Here is a 24,204-nt window from a genome sequence, read left to right as displayed (position 1 = left end):
TTGATATCCGTAATAAACTCAATAACATTTTTTTTAGCGATCGCTGATGCATTCTCGTTGAAATCTTTCAACACCTCGTAGCATCGTTGATCATCTACGCTAGGAGCAACCAAATACAACTTATCCCACTTCATCCATCTCATTATTAAATTGAGTAACAATTGCGTCTTGCCGGATCCAGATGGTCCGATGATAATCATCCGGATCGAGTTTGGTAACGCTGCAACATGCTTAACTGGTTCTCTTGTTTTAGTCGCCGAAAAATCAATTATATTCATATCTCTATACATAAATTATGGATCTATATTGTGTGAAGTGTAGAGTACGTACTGGCATAAATGATATGACAACCGCTACAACAAGAAATAACAGATCGGCCCTTACTGGCAAGTGTGTACAATGCGGTACAAAGAAATTTAGATTTATTTCTATTAGACCCGGAGATGTTTTAAAAAAAAGCGAGGAGGTGACATCGCAGCCAAATTGGCAAAACTCCCCGGAACACCGTGGGCAAAGTATCCAGGAGAAAAACACCTCCCAGGATATAACTACTGTGGCCCCGGAACACGATTAGATATTAGACTCGATGATCAAAATCAGCCCAAACCCGGTGAGTATCCAATAAACGCTATCGATAAGGCGTGTCATGCTCATGATGTTGCTTACAAAAGTAGCGATCTGCAACAGCGTCATATCGCGGATGTAAAATTAATTCACGCATTAAATGCTATTCCTGATAAATCCGTCAAAGAAAAATTGGCCTCATGGTTGGTAAAATCGGCTATGAAAGGTAAATTAATGATTGGAAGCGGAGCTTCTGGCGCTGGTAATTGAAAACGATAGCGTTTATAATAACAACATGGAATCCATCTATTATTCTCCGAGAGGATACTGGAAGGGGAAGGCCGCAATTGGTAAGCTTGCAAGCGCTGCAAAGGTAACAAAGACCACTGCGGCTAATTGGTTATCCAAACAGGCTATATGGCAAATCTATCTACCACCGCCTAAACAAATCAACTTCTCGCGCTTTGATGTCAGCGTACCTAATGAAGTTCATCAGGCTGATATACTATTTTTGCCGCATGACAACGGTTACAAATACGCGCTAACCGTAGTTGATGTTGCGAGTCGATACAAACAAGCGGAGCCGTTAAAAACAAAGTCAGCAACTGAAGTAGCCGCTGCGTTTGAAAGAATTTATCGAAGAGGTCCTCTGCGCTGGCCAAATCTATTACAAGTTGATCCCGGTAGTGAATTTCGCGGCGCTGTTTTATCAACGCTGAAACATCATAGCGTCGCGGTACGACGAGGTCATACTGCGCTACATCGTGATCAGGCAATTGTTGAACGATTCAATCGGACTCTCGCTGAACGGTTATTTGGATATCAATACGCGAAGGAATTCATCCAAGAAAAACGATCTCGTGAATGGGTTAAAAGGTTGCCAGGTGTAATTGCAGCGTTAAATAACGAGATTACCCGAGCAATCAACATGAAGCCCAGCGACGCGATTAAATACGAGTATATACCCGGAAAATCAAAAATAAATAGCGTTTCCAAGCCGATTCTTGGCGATGTCACTGTTAGATATCTGTATGAACCAGGAGAGCTTGAAGGCGGTAAAAAAAGGGCTACCGATCCTATTTGGAGTGTTACCACACATAACATATCAACGATAACACGATCAACTGGTAGACCACCGATCTACAGACTGGATTCAACTGCTCCTCAGCGCGGATTTACACGCGAGCAACTACAAGTGATACCTAACGATACTCAATTGCCCCCACGTGGTCTTAACTAGCGCCGTTGCGTCTATTGCACTCAAGACAGGTCAACCTCACATTGCTTTTGACATGACCGAGACTGTTATCGATCCTATCCACGGTAAATTGGCGAGCGTCTTTATCCGAATAACGCCAGCGCATTACACAATTACAACTCGCGCAGTGATTATTCTGTTGTTGTCGTAACGCAATTATTAATTCGGCATCAATATCAAAACGCCGCTGTTTTTTTTTATCCTGTTGGCGGTAACCCGAGAGTTTTCTATCAATGACGGTTACATCGATGATGTCGTTGTCGTCACTGGCTTCGTCACTGACTCCGTCAATAACAATTCTTCGAAGCTGATTTATCCTTCGTACTCGGGACACTGCAAGATAGACTAGATTCGACCAATCGATGCGATTATCAACCATCCAAACAATTGTATCCGTGATGGTTAGTACCTGCGAGGAATGTATTGTCGTTGCGTATCCTAGCGTCCACGGGGATTTATCAGCACGTAGCGCGTCCTCGACGACGCTGATATCAACGAGCACGATATCATTCAGCACGAGAATTTGTTTTTTTGTCCCCGACGCTGTCGAGGCTGGAATTTCAACTTCAATGTTCTGCCGCCGTGTGTCCGCGGGTCTATAACATAACGGCACTGGACGCGTTGGAAACTTTTCCTTATGCAACGCAAACAACTTCCGCTGAAGTGTGTCTCTGACTATCTTTCTACTCGCTACAATCAAATCGTTTGGTCTCCATGTTTCCCAGAATTCATTTAACGGCGTTTCCGGAATCACCTCGCGAATTATTTCACATTGAATTTTATCCGGCTGTAATCTGATTAGTTTTTTAACCCCGCGCAGTTGTTCATCAAGTGCTCGGTAATCAGTATCGGTTTCTTCATAATAGTCCACAAAACCCCTTAACCAATCATGTGGACCCTCGCCGACAAATGGTGGTGGTTGGCCATGGTCGCCACACATGATCACCGCTGTATTCGCGCGCAACAACCACTCAAGAAACATTTGTAAAACATCTAACGAAACAGTACATATTTCGTCCCAGATGATAACTTCAGGAATAAATTTTTCACCCATTCGATCAGGAGTCCACTCGCCGCCGCTATATCGAAAAAAGCTATGATAAGTAACGGTGTCAACATTTCGTTGTTTTATCTCTCGCGCTAGTCTATGGGTCGGTGTAAGCACGATTATACTTGCCCGCGTTCGAAATAATTCAATTGCCCGAGTCGTCTTTCCTGACCCGCCACAGCCGCTTAAATAAACCGTCTTGTGTCTACAAATTGGATCAGAACACGGTGGTGCATTAGACCATTCTGACAATTTATCACCGCGTAAGTAGTCGTTCTCAACGGTGACATCCGCTGACGGGGAATAATCGCGTCGTATTTCATTTTTAATTCTCCATGTGCCCCAACTCTCGTCCGGACTAGTAAACTCGGCTACGTTTTTCTTATACTTCGCGTCTATATAAAATGAATCAACGGCTACTCTAACCGCGGTATCGGGAAATCTATTTATCATCGAGAATAAATTGATAGCGGCGTAACCCAGCATAGACGCCCTCAAATGTGGATATGCTGGGCTGTCTCCATCGCTGTAGGAAACAACTGTACCCAACTTTGTTCCATTGGACAAGAAAGCTGTTTTGCAGTTCACGTATCTATTTTTTGCCACTGCGTCCTTGATTACGAAATCATATTCTGCGTCATCTATAATCAGCCGTGAGCAATATCGTTTGTAGTCGCAGTTTTTTCCACCTTGTGTGAACTTACCGATTATTCTTCTACCGAGATCTTTTGCCTCGCGGTTTCGTTGGTTGAATATCTTTTTGGACCATTCGATGATATATTCCTCGTCGGCATCAATGTGTTTTCTGGACTCGTCAATTATGCTATCTAGACGCTCCGGTTCTGGTAACCAGACTTCAGTCTGCGCCCGGTATGATATAATCGCGTCGCTGACAATCAACGATACAAGCATGCTACAATCAATCATATACCGTAGCAGCGCTATTGGCAGCCACTTCTTTTCAGACATGTGCCTACCGATCCAAATATAGCAACAGCGATGAAGTCCTGCCGCGAATTCAAATGATACTATGCGAGCGAATCCGGTTAAATCAAAATCAGGCAGTGGTCCATTAATAGCAACACGAGTCATTTCATGTCTGGGGTGTCCAAATCGTTTGAAATACTCAGCGGCGGATCCATACCCGAGAAAACTCGCTGGATAACAGGCAACCATATCAACGGAAATCATAGCGTCGCGGTTGTATCCAGTGTTCCATAGTCCACCGTGATAATACTCCAAACAACTGGATTGTACATCCGGTAGAAATTCCTTGCGCGTTGGTCTCCACGCATTTTTCCTTGCTGCAACATGAGCTACAACCGATGGAATCGTAAAACAATTTGTTAGCAGTTGTTCATCATGCTCCTCAAATTCTATGGCGGTTTTTTTCATCCTGTTGTGAAATGCTTCAGTGCGATATAATTCACCGTTTGGTCTTACAAACTGATCAAAGGTATCCATGTCGTTTTCAGCGCTGCGAAGTAACCACACTGATACAGGGTCGTTTTTACACAAGTAGGCAATAGCATCAAATAGTTTCCTCTCCGCGAGAAAACCATCCCTGGAGAATTGTTCTCCCAGGAATTCTTCGGGTATATACTTTACTGTTCTATCCCGTGGAAATATTGTGATCGCGGGCGTCCATGCGTGTTCGTTATGATCAATAATTTTGATTGGGGCTCCCTTTGATTTATACTTTGATTCGTGTAATACTTCACCGGTTATCGTTGTAACGGTTATTGGAAATCTCAGCGATGTTTCTAATCTCGCTATGTCGCTGATGGTTGCTCCACGCTCTTTTACGGTTAGTTCCCACTGGTTGATTTTGCTACGTCGTAAATCAGTCAATTTGTTTCCTCGACATGCATTTGTAAAATGCTCTATTATTCGTTCTGCTACACAATTTATCCCAGTTGACTGTTTCATTGGTTTCAGTTTTCCGATATCAGGTTTCTTATTTAACGGGTATATTCCATAAACAACTGCTGTTTCAGGATACGCTCGTTCATAGTATGGTTTGTCAATTCCGGTTAACAACCCCGGCTTGGAGTCGCGGCTGACAGTGACTGTTTTCATGTCGCTGAGAACTGGTTCAAATTTATCACGTATGATCCAATCACCTGATTCCACCCGGACAATGAATTTTACTCTGAAGAAATACTTTTTACCGTCAAGTTGTGATATTATCATTGCTGCGCGATTGTCGTTCATGGTAGCATCAACAACGCCATCAATTCGAAATGTTGACCAACTATGAGATGCACCATCACGCTTGAATTCACCGATACAATCGCGTATTTTATTCAACAGGGTTCTATCGTTTATTAACGCTTTTGGTGTGTCCTTGAGGACTCTGTCGAGATTGAACTTAATATTTTTCCGGGGCTTAATTGCTGCCAATCTCTCGAACTCATCCATATAATTAAAACAAGTATTTAAATGAAAGAATATAGTATAATGAATAAATGCAAATGGTTGATGATTGGGTCGACAACCCCGTGCAATAAATCATGTAGAGGTGAATTCTGCGGATATCATTTACAAAGCGTTCGTAATGGTTCTCTTGGCCCCCTCCCGTGCTTGGTTTGCCACGTCGGTGTAAGAGGAAAATCGCAGTTGTGTATTAATTGTGGCGGAAAGCGATACAGGGAACTAAAACGCTATTATGACAAGCGAATTAAAAACGCCGTCATTGACCCCACCGCTGACTTCGTCATCAAAACCCCCCAAGACTATGTTGAAAGATTCATAATTAAACCAAATAATAAATTAGACAAATAGTATTATTATATAAATGGACCAAGAATTTCAGCCGCATCCTGTGCTCGTCAGTTACGAGGCATCTCGCGACGGCATTGTTAGAAACCGCAAACTGAAGAAGCCGGTTGGTACCGTAAATAATCACGGGTATTTGCAATTTGGTGCTGGAAAGAAGACATATTTTGTTCACAGAATCATCTATGAATGTTTTCACGGATTAATCGAAAATGGACTTGTGATTGATCATATTAATAATAATAAGACTGATAATTGTCTTATAAACTTGCAAGCTATCTCTCAAAGTCAAAATACCAAAAAAGGCCAAACCGGTAAATACCCAAAGAAAGCATAACCCGTAAAGTCATTTGATACAACAACTCACGAGGAAAAAATATTTCAGTCGATGAATGAAGCCAGTAGATACTTTGACATTTGTATCGCCTCAATACGAAAAGTAGCAGAACGAGTATATCAAACAGCAATCTCAAAAAAGACCGGGCATAGAATTCGATTTTCATATGTAAATATCAGCGAGTGACGAAGTCACCGGCGCCTATGGCGCTGACGAAGTCGCCATGACAATAAATTGTCCATTCCGGAAGAAAACAAAGTATGAACACCTCGGGATCGATACACGGGGTTTCATTTTTTTTTATTTAAAAACAAGATGTTCTATAAGAATAATGAATATCGAAGACATCAATAATATATTAGCCGAGATTTCAAAATTAAAAAATCAAGGAATTGAATTATCTGATGGTCTCGACAGTGAAAAAATATTATCCGATTATGAAATTATTAACGAACAATCGAAACGGGGGCGTTTTACCCTGGCCCGCGAGTACTTTTTTATAAAACGATTACAACATACGATCAATGAAAACTTGTACCACAATGACGCAAATGCATTCATTGGACTATTCACTGCCGTTGAAATAATACGAAAAAAACTCGGACGTGTTTATGAACGACGCCGGGAGATTTCTAGTAAGATCAAAAACATTAGAAGGATTATAGACGGAGCCTCCGGCGAGAAATTAGAAATTGCTTCGCAATTGCAATAATGGTAGGCGAATCACTTACTACTCGACTAGCCAGAGAGCGGCTAGCAGCGCTTAAAAAGTTCATACCGTTACGAGACAGGGTCCGAGAACAACTTCAAACGCGGCAACAACTACAAACTGATTTTGCTGTTGGAAGCGAACAACTCTTTGCCCCGGTAACTAAAGCGACCAAAGATGTTACGGCGGCAACTGTGCCCGTCCTCGATGCGCTTGAAAAGATAGCGGCAGAGACAAAACAAACAAAAAGGTCTTTAGAAACACTCCCTGCAAAAATAGCGGCTGCTACAACACGGAGGCCACCACCACTCGCTATAACGGAACCACAAGAACCTTATGTTACAATGGCCGACGAGGAAGAACTAGGTGCTACTGCGAAAGAACCAGAAGAAGAAATACCGGAAGAAATACCCGAAGAAACATCGAAAGAAAAAAAGAAAGAGGGGAATATACCCCGTAATGTTCTTAAAAAGTCCGCAATAGATCAAATTAGAGACATCGACGACGATGAAGAATTAGTTAATTTTGTTGCTACAACATTAACTAAGAACATTCGAGATGAGTATATCAATGAAGGTTACAAGAAAAAAATAACCTCGACGGAGAACTGGGCAAGAATAGTGTATTTAGCGAGTAAACATAGAGACGCATTACCACATCGTGGTGATCCCGATTACGATGAATTCCTCGAGAAAGTTAAGAGTAGAACACCAAAAAAAGGAAAAGGATACCCTGTTGGTAAAGAATCCTACGGCGTTACCTGTCCTGGTAGTGTTCTCAGTGATATATCACGGCTAGAGGTACTAATTGGAGGAAAACGAGCCGGAAATAACTCTCCGGAAATAATCAATGAGGCCGCTGATATTTGCAAGCGGTTATTTGCAGGCGGTATCATGGACATTAATGCATATCGAACGCTCATAGACGAACTCGTGGATGATTAAAAAAAATTATAAAATTATAAAATTATAAAATTATCGTTTTTGTTAATTTTTAACCGTTTTTTGACTGTTTTTGACTGTTTTTTGACTGTTTTTGTTTTTGACCATTTTTTGAGGGCAAAAACCCAAGGAAATCATTTAGAGAAAATCGATGTTTTTCTGAAAAATCGAGAAAAAAACGACTATAGGCAACAAAAAACGACCAAAAATGACTAAAAATCAAGAAAAAACCAGAAAAAAACCGGATTTTTATCGAGGGCAAAAACCCAAGGAAATTTTGATAAAATTTATTCCGGTTTTTGATTCGGTGGGGGGGGGGTAATCAATCACTGGTGATCACAATCACTGGTGATCACAATCACTAATTGGAAAACTGGTGTTTTTATAATAAGGATGATTATACACTACAACCACGATAAACCAGTACTCGTCTACGTGGTAAACTCGCGATTGCCTGTTTACCGCGCGTACTATGGAGATGGTCTCGGTAGCACCATTGCGGGGTTATTTACAAGAATGGCTCCAAAAGTAGCGCCGTTAGCCAAACAATTAGGGATGAAGGCTATTGATGTTATTCGTGATAAGGGAATTAGTGCTATTGGAGATGTTGCCGGAAAGGCGCTTTCAGCCGCGCGGGACAAACTAATGTCGTTGGTGAAATCCAGGAGAAAAAAACAGATGCCATCAACGACAGTGATGCCTGCGAATGTCAGTAAAGTAATAAATAACGCCGTGGAAGAAAAACTAGAGTCGTTGGCGGCGACGACTCCGTCGTTGGCGACTTCGCCATCAGCCGATGCGGCAACCAACGCGCTCATGAACGCGATAGCGGGGAGTGGTTTAAATTCAAAGAATTTACGACGAAAAAATCGCAATTGAAAACATCAACATGATAAATAATAAAATGTTTGCGCGAACCGCTGATCCCGCGTTTGATATGGACGCCCCAGTGCGCAGGGATGATTCTGTCCGTGATTATCAATATTATTCTTATTATGCAGCGCAACCCGACCTACGATCGCGAATTGAACTTCAGGTCCAAGATACCAGTAAATATTTTTTGCCGTGTGAAGCGTTTATCGAAATTGAGGGAGAACTCGTGACAAATGCCGCCGATAATGCACCATACGCAGATGACCATCGTGTTCGAGTTGGCTTCGTCAACAACGGTATTATGGCGTTATTTGAGAGCGCCAGATATCTTATTGACGGGCGAGAAATTGAATCAATAGAACGCGAGGTTGATGTTGCAACGACGATAATTGGGTTGGCGAGATACTCGGATGATTATACAAGATCGGCGGGCCCATCTATGATGTTTGCGAAGGACTCCACCGATAACGCTGACCATCTTCAGTACGTTAACGTGCTGGTGGAAAGAGATACCGCAGTTGACCCACAGGCTGAAGCAAATAACCCAGACCGCAGAGCAAGACCAGGCGCTAATTTCAATATTATAAAAAGTCTTAACGATAATTACAATATGGGATTCGCAACACGAGTAGGGATGTTGCAAGGACCACGCCGAAAGTTTTCATGCGCGATTCCACTTCATCACATATTTGGATTCTGCAGAAATGTCAGGAAGGTCATCTATGGGGCTAAGCATACAATTGCCCTGACGCGAAGGGGCGATGATAACAATGCAATATGGCATGCTGCTGGCGTCGCTGCCGGTAAAGTCGTTTTAACTAAAATGGCATTGTGGATGCCGGTGCTGACTCCATCAGTTACCACGGAAGCACGATTGTTAGCATTTATGGAACAGGGAGGAAAATCGTTGTTGAGTTGGCTAGCGGTAACAACTGATGCTAAAGAGGATAACGTCGCCGATACGTTTACATGGCACTTGGCATCAAAACAGGGTGTTTCAGCCCCGCGTCATATATTCATAGCGCTACAGAATAGGGAACGATTGGGCAGTCAAGAACGCAGCCATATGATATTTGATCAATTAGGAGTCAGGGATGTTTCGCTGAGAATAAACGGACAACAGGAACCATCCGAGGATATACAGCTTAATTACGGCGACAACCATATCGCACGTGTGTATCATCGATTGCTGTCGTATATGGGTCGTGATCAAAACGTCGACACTGGTTTGCAAATATCACAACTTGATTTTAAAAACCTGTATCCGATTTATTATTTTTCGCTGAAACATCTTGATTTAACGAGACAATCCGTCGTTGATATACACTTCCGAGCTCGTATAGCCCCGGCTGGTGCCAATTATAGAGCGGTTGCTGTCATTCTCAGCGATAAATCAATGCTGCTAGAAGGCGTTGGTGGACGAATGAGAATCGTTGATGCGCCAGTGGAAAACATGTAATTGAAAGCACAAAACGCGTTTACAATAAAATGTCGTATAGTGTCGTCAGTGTAGAGTTGACTGATGGTCAAGTCAAGAAATTACGATCAAAGTCGGCTAAACAATGCGGGACCACAATAACGCTGAAGCCGTCGCAGATGGCGGGCGGTAATCATAAGATATCGTTGACGGCGCGTCAAATAAAACATTTCAATGATGCGATGAAGAATAAAAAGGGAGTTCAAATAGATTTCTCGGCCGCAGCAATTAAAAACATGGAAAAGACCGGTGGGATATTTCCGCTGTTAGCTGCGATTCCGGCATTGATTTCCGCGGCCGCACCAGCAGTGGCTAAGGCGGCGGCGTTAGGAGCCGTTGGTACCGCGGCGGGAATGGCATTGAAGAAGGCAACCGGGAAAGGCTACAAAAAAAAAAGACCCGTGGCCGGAAAGGGTCTAAGACTACCGGGAACCCCGTATTCATGGTACTCGGGGAAGGGTCTAAGACTACCGGGAACCGTTTAATGACTCCAATGTCTAATTTTGATTTAATAGACGCCGCAAACGCGCTAGCGATAAAAAACTTCAGAGGTGTTTTTATGAGGGACCAATTACCGGCGGCACCAAGGAATATTGAAACCGGCATAATTAACCTCGATGGGTCCTCCGGAGTGGGAACTCATTGGGTTGCGTACGCGACTGATCCGCGTGCGATTGTCTATTTTGATTCATACGGGTTAGCTCCGCCGAAAGAGTTCATGCGGTATATCCGGGCGTGTTCAGCCCGGGTTTTTTATTCCACGCTGCCAACACAGCGATTAAGTGACCCACCGATATGTGGCCGCGAGGTATTAAACGTACTTGCGGCGATTTCATCATCGCGAAAACCACCTCATGTGGTTGTAAACGAATACACTAGTGGGGTCGTAGAAGCTCAACGGATTTTAGAGAATAACATTTACAATAATAATGATTGATATCTGGGGACGACCGGTTTCGGCGCTGAAAAAGCCCACGGAAACGCCCGCCACCGATGACATAAAAAAACTAATTGAGGATGAAATCGCTGATACGTTGAACTTAACCAGTGTTGACCCAGATGAAATAGTTGTATTTCAAGACCGCCAGGGTAAATTGAAATCCAGTAATGTGTCGCTGGATGACGTTTTAATACGACAGCGTGATACCGCCGAGGACACTATCGCGCTGTATACCAGCGACGGACGACTCAAACCGGGTGAATCCATCTTGACGATAAATGGAAAAATAAGTACACTTGGCGACAATTATATAACCATGTCAAATTCGTTAAAGGGTTTACGTAGTGAAATTAAATTATATGAAGAACGGATCGTGTTGACGCTAACGCATTTCGACGATGTGCAACACATTGTCGAAAGATTTTTTCGGGGATCCACGACGGCAGACGAACCAAATCTTGTAAAAATAAAAAATGCTATTTCGGATCTTATGGAGATGTCGGCCAATTTACCCCCGTTGCGAAAAAATGTTAACAGGATCGATGACAACTTTGATAAATTCTTTGGTAAAAAAAATACCAAGCCGGATGAGATTACAATAACTATAAATGATATCACTGCGTATGGACAGGAAATAAAAACAATCAAAACTGATGTTGCAACAAACAAAAGGAGTGTAGACGCGCATGAACGGGAAATAGAAATAATCGGCGCTAATGTTGCAACGATCATAAATAATGTAGACTCGCATGGACGGAAAATAGAAACAATCAAAACTGATGTTACAACGATCATAAATAATATGGACACGCATACACAGGAAATAGGAACAATCAAAACTGATATTGAAGCGAACAAAAAAAATATAGACGCGTATTGGCGGGGAATAGGATTAATCAAAACTGATGTTGCAGCGAACAAAAAGGGTATAGACGTGCATACATATGAAATAGGAACAATCAAACTTGATGTTGCAGCAAACAAAAAAAGTATGACCGAGAATACACGGGAAATAGAAACAATCAAAACTAATGTTGCAGCGAACAAGAATAATATAGACGCGCATTGGCAGGAAGTAGGAATAATCAGAACTGATGTTGAAGCGATTAAAGACGGGCTACCGAGAGTAGCAGAGCAATTCGAAAAAATAAAAACCCCTCATGAGAACATCATCAACACAGTATACACAATTCGGCATGGATCATTCGATTGGACTCCTACACAGAATACAGTAAATATTACCGCAACTATTAAGGGTATTTATCGATTGACACTGGTTTCAATGATGCAGTTTAATATATTATCGTCGAGTTCATCCGGGTTTAACAATACAATATCAACAATTATAGACAAGAACGCAACTGAACTGTTTACAATTTATGCCGTTGATAGAAATCTAGCCGGGGCAAACATCACATGGTATGTGGAATTTGTAGCGAATCTAAGTAATTAAAAACACTAGCTCTTTTAAAATAAAAATGACCACCAAGGAAATTGAATCAGAGGTATCACCGACGTCACATCAATATCGATTCGATACCGCAAAAGAATTTTCCGCGAACTTGAAAACGCTTTCCGAACAATACCGTGCAAAAATAAAAAAATACCGCAGAAAAATAACCGCCATCGACGCGGTCGTGTACTCGGTGTCGGGTATAGTGGCCGGTACCGGCGTCGTTTTATCCACGATGACCACGATAACCCCGATCGCTGTTCCAATCGCCGTCTCCGCGATGACAACAATTGCTGGAGTCGCCAACGCAATCACTAGGAAGATATCATCGTGTTTTCAGAAAAAACTCAACGAGTATACAGTAAAACATCAAATAGTATCCGACGCGTACTCGAAATTATCCGGGTTGATCTCGTTGTCAATTGATAATTTGTTCGTATCCGATGTTGAATTCTCCACGATGGTCCAGTTGTATAGCTCCGCGATGTCAAAAATCGAGGATTTTCAACTGGAAGCCGGAACCACCTGGTTGTTGAAATTAGACACTAAAGACAACAAATAATAATAATGTCGCTGAACCCCGAAGGGTTTCAATTACTTCAGCGGATCGCGGAGAACACCACTCCGGTACAAACAAATATGATATCGATAACGTCAACGAAACCCGAATTCAGTGTGAACTTCCCGTCGCCGGTTCCAGTGAAGGAAATAGCGCTGGCAAAATTGCGAGTATATCACAGTTGGCCTAATATTCGAGCGGACGCATTTAACGGACAACAACCTAATAACTCGCTGGTTTTTGCACGGACAAATAAACCCGATGGAACCCCAAACTGGGAGGAGGTTACAATACCAACTGGGTCATACCAAATAGAGCAAATCAATAAAGAATTTCAACGCAGGATAAAATCGATCACAGGAAAAGAGTCAAAAATCGCTATTACGGTTCATGAACCAACGTTATCGTCGACGATTGAAATAAGCACACCGGGGTATATGGTTGATATTTATAACAGTTCAATAAGAACCATACTAGGATGGCCTGAGAATCCACCCGCGGACACCCCCCCATCAACTATCCTCAGACACGATAACGGAGATGGTGGTAGGCATATTGCTCCATACAACGTAAATATCGCATCAGTGATAGCGATCAATCTAGTGTGTGATGTTATCGAAGGGAGTTATCAGGTGGATACCAAGCAATCAAATCAAGCTCAACAGGGGTATATCCTTTATTCGTTTTCACCAACAGCCCCTCCGGGATTTTTGATCATTGAGAATCCGATTAATCCGGTCTATATGCGATGCCATGATCGGTTTTTAACGAGAATTAATTTCAGACTTACCGATCAGTCAAATAACCTAATTGATCTGCAAGAGGAGGAGTTAGTGATCACTCTGTTTGTAAGATCATAGCAGCAGAGGGGGCGATGACATCGACGCGGTCGTCGATGTGCTTACCGGACGCTGACGACGCTGGGGATCGACGCGCAGAAGGTGTTAATTAAACCAAATGACGATTGGACGATCCCCCAGCGTCGTCGTCGTTTTTTTTTACCAGGCGCTGACGACACTAGATCGTTGAGTTGCAGAAAGTAATAATTAAGCAAAATAACGATTGGACAAAATGTCCGATTCGCCCCCTCTGCTGCTTGAATACGAAGTGAAAATTCAAACTACACTTACAGCATTGTTAACTAAATTCCAAATAATCCTAAATGTCCTATCACAAAACCAAGAATATAAAATATTCCAGATGAATTCCAATATTCTTGAAAACGTCCCTATATACAAATAGTCTTGAATGTCCTGATACACCAATGATGTAATCCAGAATGTCTTTGAATGAGTTTACAATAGTTATAAAAAGAATATGTTAATCCAGTCAATAAGCACTTAGTAATTCCAATGAATGATTTAAACAGGGTTAGTAGCATATTTCCTTCAAATATTTTCAAGGTTTAAAATTATGTTTTTCAAGGTTCATTATTACATTAATTTTTAAGGATACATAAATGAAACTGTATGTAAACATACTATTACTTCACATGAGGAACATTTCTTGCAAATTTTGTTTTTAACAACATGAAGTCAAGAGTATTATCACTGATGTCATTTCCATTAATATTAAACATCCTACATCTGGGCATTAGAAAAATGTACAGTCACTGAACAAACTTCATTTTACTCTGTCTACACTACACTATTTACAAAGTCCAAACAATTTTAGAGTGAATTTTTCAGTTCTTGTAGCTTGTCATCAAGCTGCTTTTACAAGAGCTTTTCCAGGCTTTTCAAGATCCCCTACAGACCCTGTTCAAAAAATAAATCTAGAATTGCATCTAAACACAATTATAACCTCTGAAAACAAATGTATTCCACAGACTGATTTTAAAATAGGATTGAATCTTTTGTTTACCAAGTCCCCTAAAGCTACAAATCTCTACTGGACCTACAACACAATAGAATGTTCTGGAAAACTAATTATTCTAATGGAATACTCAAATAGCTAGTAAACCAGGTTTGGTCTTAAACTCAAACTCTAATAAACGCCTTGTGTACTACTTACAATCATGTAAAAAGTCTGAGATGCAAAAACTCCATCGACAATCATGGACAAAAAGTATGCAGTATAAAGATGCAAAGATAGACTTGATAACAAGTTGTTGCAGACTACTGGAATTTAAAATGGGAGACAGCCATGTATGGATTGTCAAGCAACATGTTCTACTGGATTTAATTCCCTTGTTAAATCATATATCTTTCTTGCATATAAAATAAAACACCAACTGAAAAGAATGCATACCTTCCTTATGAATCGTGAATTTCAAGATAAAAAGGCACCTGTTTACTTTGATAAAACTCCAATACAATTTAAAGTTGTGAATAGTAACATTTACTAGATGACACTGGGTAAGGCAAAATCAAAATGTGTTTACCTCAGATCTATTCAGCTGCTTGAAGACACTATATCAGAATGTAAAAAGAGCACAGCATCAAAATTAAGTACTATATGTTCTCAAAAAATCTGTCCTGATCACAACTCACCTTGATGCACACATAAGCATGGCTTGGGACTCTATACCCCTCATCTTGACTCCTTTCAAATTGCAAAGAAATACCCCAAGCCTGTCCTGAAGTTTGCTCTCTGAGTACAAACCAACCAGTCCACTCACTACTGTACGAGGCACCTCTTCACCAAGATCGACTGTCTCAACAAAAAGGGTTTCGGCATCTGGGTGCTAGAAAGTAATAGACAGACTTACCAAAAGATAGAACTAATTATTTTAATTGAAAAATATGCAAATGAATTGTAAAATGAGAGTCTGACATAAAAGGAGAATCGGAGGGGGTGGGATGTCAACAAAATCCTGCTTGGCTGTTCCATTACAGTGTGTGTATGGGGAGTGAGCTGTAGGTTTGTGTGGGTGTGTATGGAGAAGTTTTGAATTTGGGTAGCCACCTTAAAATATGGATGTAAATTACATGGTGGGCTCCTATTACAATACTTTTCAACTGATAACACAGGACTTAGGCTTTGGATAGTCGTAACATTTTCTTTCCCAACAGAAGATCCTATGTTGTTCCAATTTTGTGTCATCAAGGAGTATAGATAAAATAAAGAGGGTAAGTTTCCAATTTTGTTCCTCTATAGTGCAGAATCCAACAGATAATCCTCAATTATATAAATATTTTATCTGGAATGGATCTGACTAGTGCTCATCACTTTAAAAATTTATAATGTGTGCCAGACCATCAGTTACACTGTACTTAAAGGTGAAATTGCAATTATGATATATAAGAAAGAGCCATTGAAGGAGAGGTTTAGGAAGCATATGGAGAAAGCTTGCCAGTAGCTTCTCATGGAATGGTGTTTCTCCTCAAGGTCTTCCCAGGTTGTTCCACCAATATAGTAGCCACCAAGTTTAACTTATCATGTGCTGAAAAATGGCATTATACCAACAAAATCACAAACTTCTTTGAGTAATCATGGCAGCTCTGCCTTGCTCTGATCCCATGAATGGTTATGTCCAAGGTTAACCATACTGTCTTGAGGTTAAGTGTTCTTTACCTTGCTTCCAACATTTCAAAGATCAGACCATGCACTCTGTTCCATTATGGATATTTTAGACACAGCAGCTCTCCAATCCTAAGCCCATGCTTGATGCCAAGCCAACACCCAAGGTTTACAAAATTCTGCATAATTTTCATTTTCAAAACCCCTGCCCAATGACAAACCCACCACCCACTTTTAACAAATTTACAAGAGAAATACTGAAGGTAGACTGAAATTCTTGCACACTCAGCAAATTCTTTTCAGTAAGGTGAATATTTTACACCTCAATGGCCATTAATTGACTTGAGTCGAGCATAAACTGGCAGTTGGTTTTATACCAGTATAGCAAAATTATCTACAGTAAAAGTCATGCATCAAGAAAAAAGTTCCTAAAACACACACTGACTGAACGCCCATTGTTTTTTCTTCTTGTTAATGATATTTTTTCTACTAAATAAACTTTTTGTACTACTAATACAATCAGCAGTAAGATGAAATCAGTAACAGTAATTAAATATGACTGCTAATGATGACAATTAGAAAGGAATACATTTTGCAATACAACAGACTGTTTGTCTGATAGTGAGAGTAACTTCAGAAAGCTTCATTTACCTTCTTCACCTCCAGTATTTTTCCCACTCGCAAATCCAATCTGGCAGGAGTTACCTCAATGTCTGATTTTGCTCCACCTTCTGAAATAAGCATTTAGTGTCAAAGAAACTGAAAATTTTGATTAAATAAACAATTTCTCACCATCAAATTTAAATGAATTTTAATAAACAATGTTTCATGGGGCAAACTGTTTTACTTTCATGGCATATATTTTTCCAAATGAATAACTCAGTAAATGAATTTTACCTTGTACTGCAGTGGAATGACTATATTTTTTCAGAGTTCATTTTTTCCTTAAAAATGTATCTTAGCAATGATATTAATGAATGTGTCCCAATTTTCTAGGATAAAAATCCTATCTCAGCTGAAAATTGCTTGTGAAAATATATTTTTTCTTCATTTAATGTAAATAAAACATTCTAGTTTTTTATTTTCCTAAAGGATCGACACAATTTTCATTTACAACTAGATGTCATAAGATTTCCTGTGAATCCCCATGCTGACAGAACCAGCCATACAGAAGTAGTGATAACATTTTAAAGATGGCTGCCATTTCAGTCATACTGGCTGTCAGATCAGCAGCATTTTCATTATGATAAACTAGATAATATCATAAGAAGGTTTATAATGACAAGACCATCCATTTAGAACAAGTAGCAATAAAAAGATTTTCATGATGGCCATTGCTGCTGCAATATTGAATGTCGGAGTGGAACCATTTTTTTAACTTAAACATCATCTGTAGTCTTCTGGTGAAAAACCAGAAGTCATTATGACCTTCCACTCAGTTGGAGCAGCTAAAACAAAATTTTCAAGATGGCCACCATGGCAGCCATATTGGATGTCAGACTGGCACAATTTTCATTTAGAACCAACTAGACCTTCAGATGAATGTGTGTCAAGTTTCATGTAGTTTACGAAGGGTAGCAATAACACATTTGTGCTACTGGACAAGCAAATGCTGGATGATGGACAACAGACAACATGTATCACAAATTATTTTTGTCTATGACAGTTTGAGCTCAAAGGATATTGGAATCAGACTCATAATTACGATCACTTTAGAAGTAATTATCAAGTGAGTTTTTCTCGACTATATGGATAAAACGAGTTTAATAAATTATTTTTGCAAGAAAGATTTGGAGCAGAAAAATTCATATGAAAGTAGAGGAATAAAATGTAAAGCTGCTACCGAGTCTAAGGTAACTATTTTTACCGAGAGATATAAGCCAGACTCTATGACACCAAATGTGCAGGATGACACAACTAGGAGGCAGAGAAATTTTCAGCCACATTGATTCTTACCCCTGGCATCAAATCACTAACCATGGGGACAGATGTTTTGCAATTATTACAAAAAAATACCATGAACTGGCACAGGTTGAACGCACACAAAACCAGTGTATTTGTCAATGGAAATTACAAATTCTGGACTGAAAGTTCAATCAAGTCTCATGACAGTTCTAAATCTCAAAAGTACTGTGCAACACAATGGATATGTGACAATAGTTAGCTAGAGTTGCTGACAGTTTGCTAGGAAAAGTCATTTTAAAACTTGAATGAGATGAACAAAATCTGAGCTCACTTTAACACAGCCAACGCACTAGACCATTATGGAAGACCATGTTCTGATGTGGAAATACTGAGTGTACACTACTGCACTTGGCATCAGGACAAATCTATATACAACTTCATTTTTAATGTCTGTTGTAGAATGGAACTTCTCTCTTTGGAAATTTAAAACAGTTCTTTACTATACCCTTTTAAACCAACTAAAATATGAATCTAGAAAAGATTCAAAGTTGTCACTAACAAAGGAGAAGGAATAGCACAAATTATGTATACAAGACATCATTTTGGTTGTAGTTTATTAGACAATGTTAATTTTTTTTATCAAGCACTGGTCATTTTGCAAGATGTCTGTGTGGTGAACCATAAATTGGAAAGCATTTCATTGACTGTTCAAAATATGTTACCCTCTGAAATCAAACAATAGGAATTTTTATCCAATATTACAGATATAAAATTTATTAATGGGTAACCCCTGTGATCACTTGAGATCAATAAAGAGACCTTTAAGACAGTCTATAAGTACATAATTACAACTAAGAGATTCGCTTGATCAAGTTTTAATCCCTGAAATTTTGGCCTACCCATTCTGTATGAATTTACAATATTTCTCTAACTTCCATGTGTATACATCTCAATGAATCTCAGCAAATGATGGAACTTTTGGGAAAATCAGTCAAGTAAATGATGGTCATAGTAAAAGGTACACATCACTCTCTTCTTCTAGTGCACCTGATAACTTGTGAACCTACTGATAATGCTTAGGCAGCTGTGGATCTGGATTAAAAAAAAAAAGGCAAACAGTGTATATTTGTTAAACATTTAAAAATTGCAATCAGACTTAGTAAATAAAAACTCAATATACAGCTTTGGTTTTGTTGTTGAAAACAGCAGTTAGTGTGCACCAATGTGGAATATTTTCTAAATAAATAACAAAGTATTCAAGAAAATATGGTTGGCAAATACCTACTGGTGGTAATACAGCAAGAAATAAAATATCAAAAAGTCCTGTTAATGAAATACATTTGATTTTTTTTTAAATTCAGTTTCAGTGTACACAGTATATATTTGATATGTCATCTTCTATTCAAACATGAAAAAAGTCAATTGACTGCCATGTTGATACCTGCAAGAGCAACAATAACACCCTAATTAAGTGCTCACTCAGCAGCTAAGCTGGAGAAGTAACGATAACAAGAATTTAACGGCTGATGTGGCAGTCCTGCTGGATGTATTAATGGCACCATTTTCAGTGTGCACTAAATGGACATCACAAGTAGTGGAAACCCATACCGAGGTGAGCACAGGAGTAGCAATAACAAGATTTTTGAGAAAGTCACTGGGGTGGCCATATTTGCTTTCTCTGAGGCAAATTATTTTTTAGGACCAACTAGACCAATTAATAAACATTTGTGTTAAGTGTCATGTCAAGCCTTCAACTAGCTTAAAAGAAGTAGTGATAACAAACATGTGTTAAGAGATGGACAATGGATAGTGGAAGAGAGACCATCCCAAAAGCTCTTCTGGTCTATCACATAACCAAGTTACAATCAACTTCTTAGTGCCATTAGCAAACACTATGTCAGATGACACTACATACATGCAACAATCTATTATACTGACTGATTTGGGACTATAACCTGATCAAATGACCAGACTGAAAATAAACACAATTATTCTGGCCAATTTCATTTTGATTGTTCTGAATCTATCACACAATAATAAAAAAATCATGTTACATTTTGTTAATTTGGTCCACACTAGTGTTGGTTTTAATCACAAATAAGTATGACAATACTCATTATATATCAACTCCCTCTAATTCATCTTACTGCCTAAAATTTACAACAATATCATAAGTGACCTGCTCAGCAAAAATCTGATTTCTGCCTACAAACAAATGGAGATTTATTGTTTGTAACAAGCTCAGACAGAACACCATTGATCAAACTCATCCAAGCTCTTGATCATCCAAGCTCTTGATCATACATGATTACAAGTCTGACCAAAATTTACTATAAATATGGACTTCAGAATGATAATAAGTTTAGCAATTCAGATGCAAGATCACTTTGTTAATATACATGGATTTCACTCATTCTTGAGTCTGTCTCATATAATGTTATAAATCCACCATCACAATTTTATCAAAATCAGATCAAAAGTAGGGTCTCCAGATTGGTTACAAGCAATTATTCATAGGCACATGATAACAGACAGAGGGCCATACTATAAGCGAACTTGGCATTACTGCCAGGTGAGCTCAAAATTTATATCCACATTAAAAATATTATTAGGTTTGTAAAACTTCAGAGAACTTTTAGGGCTGGGGGTGGATGGGTTTGGGTTGGTTGATTAGATTTTTTTAAAGATCCTGGTAATGATCCCTTACTTTTCTTTTCCACTGGATAGGCCTGAGCCACAAGTTTCTGCATCTCTGGTGTCTGAAACTCCTTTCTAATGGGGTCCAGCAGTCGGTTGAGGTGCATCTCTACTGCAGCCTTCAGGTCACCTGGGTGAAGCTTCTACAAGAGAGACATAATTGTCGCTAAAAGAATGATGGTCTTGTTTATGAAGATTAAAAAACTGATGAAAATTGAGTTTTACACAGATCTGTTTAACCTATGGATGTCTATCAGTAAGTCCAAACTGTAATTTTAGCCATCTGTCCACAAATTGATATACTAACACTGATAGCTGATATGTCATCAACAACTATGATTAAACTTGCAAAGAAGTATGCATGTTGACTATTTCAAGCCTCACTGTTCCTCTAATTAGCAGACACCTCCACATCTTTTCTATACAAATTAGTTTACATGAATTAGTCTAAATAAAGATCAAAATCCATCTTGCATATCTTTGTCAATAACTGGACCATCTTCCCTGGATTTCAGACCGACAAAAATATCCCACTGCTTTATTGTACCTCCAAGTTCATCACAACATCAAACTTGTGAGTTTCACACACAACGGTCTCACTCTCACTCTGTCATGCAGATGCTTGCTTTGAATGTATGTGTGTGATTTGGATTTTTAACATAGCTTTAACAATTTTTCAGCAGTTTATAGTGATGTGTAGCACTGGGGCATCATGCTGCAGAAGACATGTAGCATGATGTCCCACCCAGTCACATTATCCTAACTTCCAGGCCGACCAGGCCTAACACCAATCTCTTAATGCTAAGTGAGGCAGCTGTTAGTACCATTTTTATAAGTCTTTGGTATGACTTGGCTGGGGTTCAAACCACCACATCCAGCATCTGAGGCGGATGCTCTAACCATTAGTCCATCAGAGCGGTCTGATTGAAAGCAATACTGATTTTAGTGCTTCAGTGATAGAGCTGATGAGCTTAAAAGTTAACTGGAATCTGTCATAACTCAGTTCGTGGAGCAATAGACTCACAATCCTAGGATCAAAGGTTCAGCACAAAACCCAGGCCAGTATATGTCAGTTGCCTTGGTGTGTCCTTAGCACAAAACCCAGGCCAGGATATGTCAGCTGCCTTGGTGTGTCCTTTCAAAAGGCACTTAGCTCCTGTTTCCTTGGCATGATAAAGTCTATAATGTGTTAAAAGTGCCACCAAAACCCATAAAAACAAAATATTACAGGAAGAGAACTCTGGCATGTACCATCTTTGGAGAATAGTTTGAACTGTAGTCTGTATTTAATGAAACATTCCGCAGATGCTATTGAGAAAGAATAGTGGTTAAGCTGTTTACAGCAAAACTACTGGTATTATCTTCCTTAAACAGCACTTTCAAAAACATTGAGAAAGGTGAAAAACTACTTAGTTTTATCAAGACAATACAACCAAATCAACATTTCAGTGGCATATTTTAACACTTTGTTGCCATAAATCTGGACAGTCAACCAATGAGCTGGCAAATTATGCTTGCATTTTAAACCAGTATTTGGGCTTAAATGTATTATTGTAAAACAATGCAGTTTGCTATATCCCTAATGGGTCAATATTTCTTCAAGTTTATATTCCAAAATAATTGATTTAACAGTTCAGACATGCCTAGAAATGAAAACAAGGAAATATCAAAGTCAGTGGAACAACAAGAAAAACACTGAAATCATTGCGTTGAATTTTCAGTTAAATTTTTTTGAGGGTTGCAGACGTGAGATTGTTTTACATCGGTACTGTGCACGTCATTCAAATGATGCAGAGTATTTGAGTAACTGTTGGGCCATCAATAACTTACTGTACTTGTCAAAGATGTTGAATATCTGACACTGAGTGAATGGGTGATACATCACTATATGGAAAAAAACTCTATACTTATCATCTGGATATAACAGGAGTGTCCACTAATCAGAAGTTGTACGAGAACATACCCTACTGATAAAATGTCTTATTTCAAATATTTGGAATTGGATACATGTCAAACATGAAAACTAAGGCATGAATATTTCTGGAATTTCATGTAGGAGTATAGACCCAACCAGGCACGAGAATGACAAATTTAAATGCTACCTTATATATTAATGAATTCTTTTGTTACTAGGCACCAGACATCACATGATAGGTTTTGATGACATTTTTTCAGCACATGATGGGATGTGCATCACAGCCAGTGTATTTGGTGGAGGAAGAACCAGGCAAGTCCCTGAAAGAACCATTGACCCACTGGAAGCTAATGACAAGTTTTCTCACATACCCATGCTGACCTAGCTGAGACTTCAATCCATGTGGACAGAGGCAAAATGTCAGTGACCTTTAATGGCTAGATGGTAAGACCACTCAACCACCCATCAAGGTTTCATGGATAGGGTGTTGCAATGGCAGTTCCAACCTCATCTCTATCTTTTGAACTGTTGGTACACAGAGATATACAGTCATGACAAGAGGCTCTGATTTTACAAATTTACAACTGAGGGTTTTGAAAGACTTTATAAACTAGGTGGTCAATGGGACTATAGAATGTTTCACTATCTGCAGGATTAATCTGCACTGCTTCCAAGTGAGAACAAATTCATACACCAAAGGTGGAAATAAAATTGTCTTCTAAGCATACAATGTTGCATATTTGGGCCTAAAGAAGATATCATAACATTTATGATTTGATCGTTTCGAAGCTAGCTTGGTAGTATATTGAAAATCCAATTTAATTTGAGATAAAGCAAAGGTTTGTTAGCCTCAACACAGAAGATTCTGACGACGAAGTTCTAAATGCTCCTTGGCAAAGTCCTGCCATGACTAACATTAAAGCTGGGACTCTTTTTTACACGTGTCACAGATGTATCTAATATGCAAAAAGGAAGGTTTGTTTATGTTTTTAAAAATAGCCCTAAACATTTGGTCTGAAGACAACTGGGATAAGGTAACTGTCAAGTTAGAGTTCCAGGTCATCATGAATTTTAGGTAATCAGAAGTATATACAGTTTTAGATTTCTAAAATTTGAATCCATTTTCTACTGTCCATTTATTATTATGCAAGCTTTCCTGTAGCCAACATTCAATATGATACATACTCTACAAGCTTTCCTGTAGCCAACATTCAATATGATACATACTCTACAAGCTTTCCTGTAGCCAACATTCAATATGATACATACTCTACAAGCTAAAGCAAAT

The 24,204-nt window shown here is 39.4% G+C and overlaps 1 protein-coding gene across 6 annotated transcripts in view; it reads right to left on the bottom strand.

The window, feature by feature from the left end:
* Positions 1–24,204, bottom strand: part of LOC149786893 (tyrosine--tRNA ligase, cytoplasmic-like) — a 94,815-nt gene that overhangs the window by 20,383 nt on the left and 50,228 nt on the right. For all 6 annotated transcript variants that reach the window (XM_089977423.1, XM_089977424.1, XM_089977421.1 and 3 more), the window contains 3 exons: positions 21,012–21,144; positions 17,051–17,130; positions 15,430–15,623 (listed from right to left, as the gene is read on the bottom strand). In XM_089977423.1, coding sequence (XP_089833549.1) covers positions 15,430–15,623; positions 17,051–17,130; positions 21,012–21,144 — 407 coding nt within the window. The remainder of the gene's footprint in view (positions 1–15,429; positions 15,624–17,050; positions 17,131–21,011; positions 21,145–24,204) is intronic.

Source organism: Sinohyriopsis cumingii, chromosome 12 (genome assembly GCF_028554795.1).
Source record: "Sinohyriopsis cumingii isolate HCF-2022 chromosome 12, ASM2855479v2, whole genome shotgun sequence".
NCBI lineage: Eukaryota > Metazoa > Mollusca > Bivalvia > Unionida > Unionidae > Sinohyriopsis > Sinohyriopsis cumingii.
This window is presented reverse-complemented; position numbering and strand designations above follow the sequence as displayed.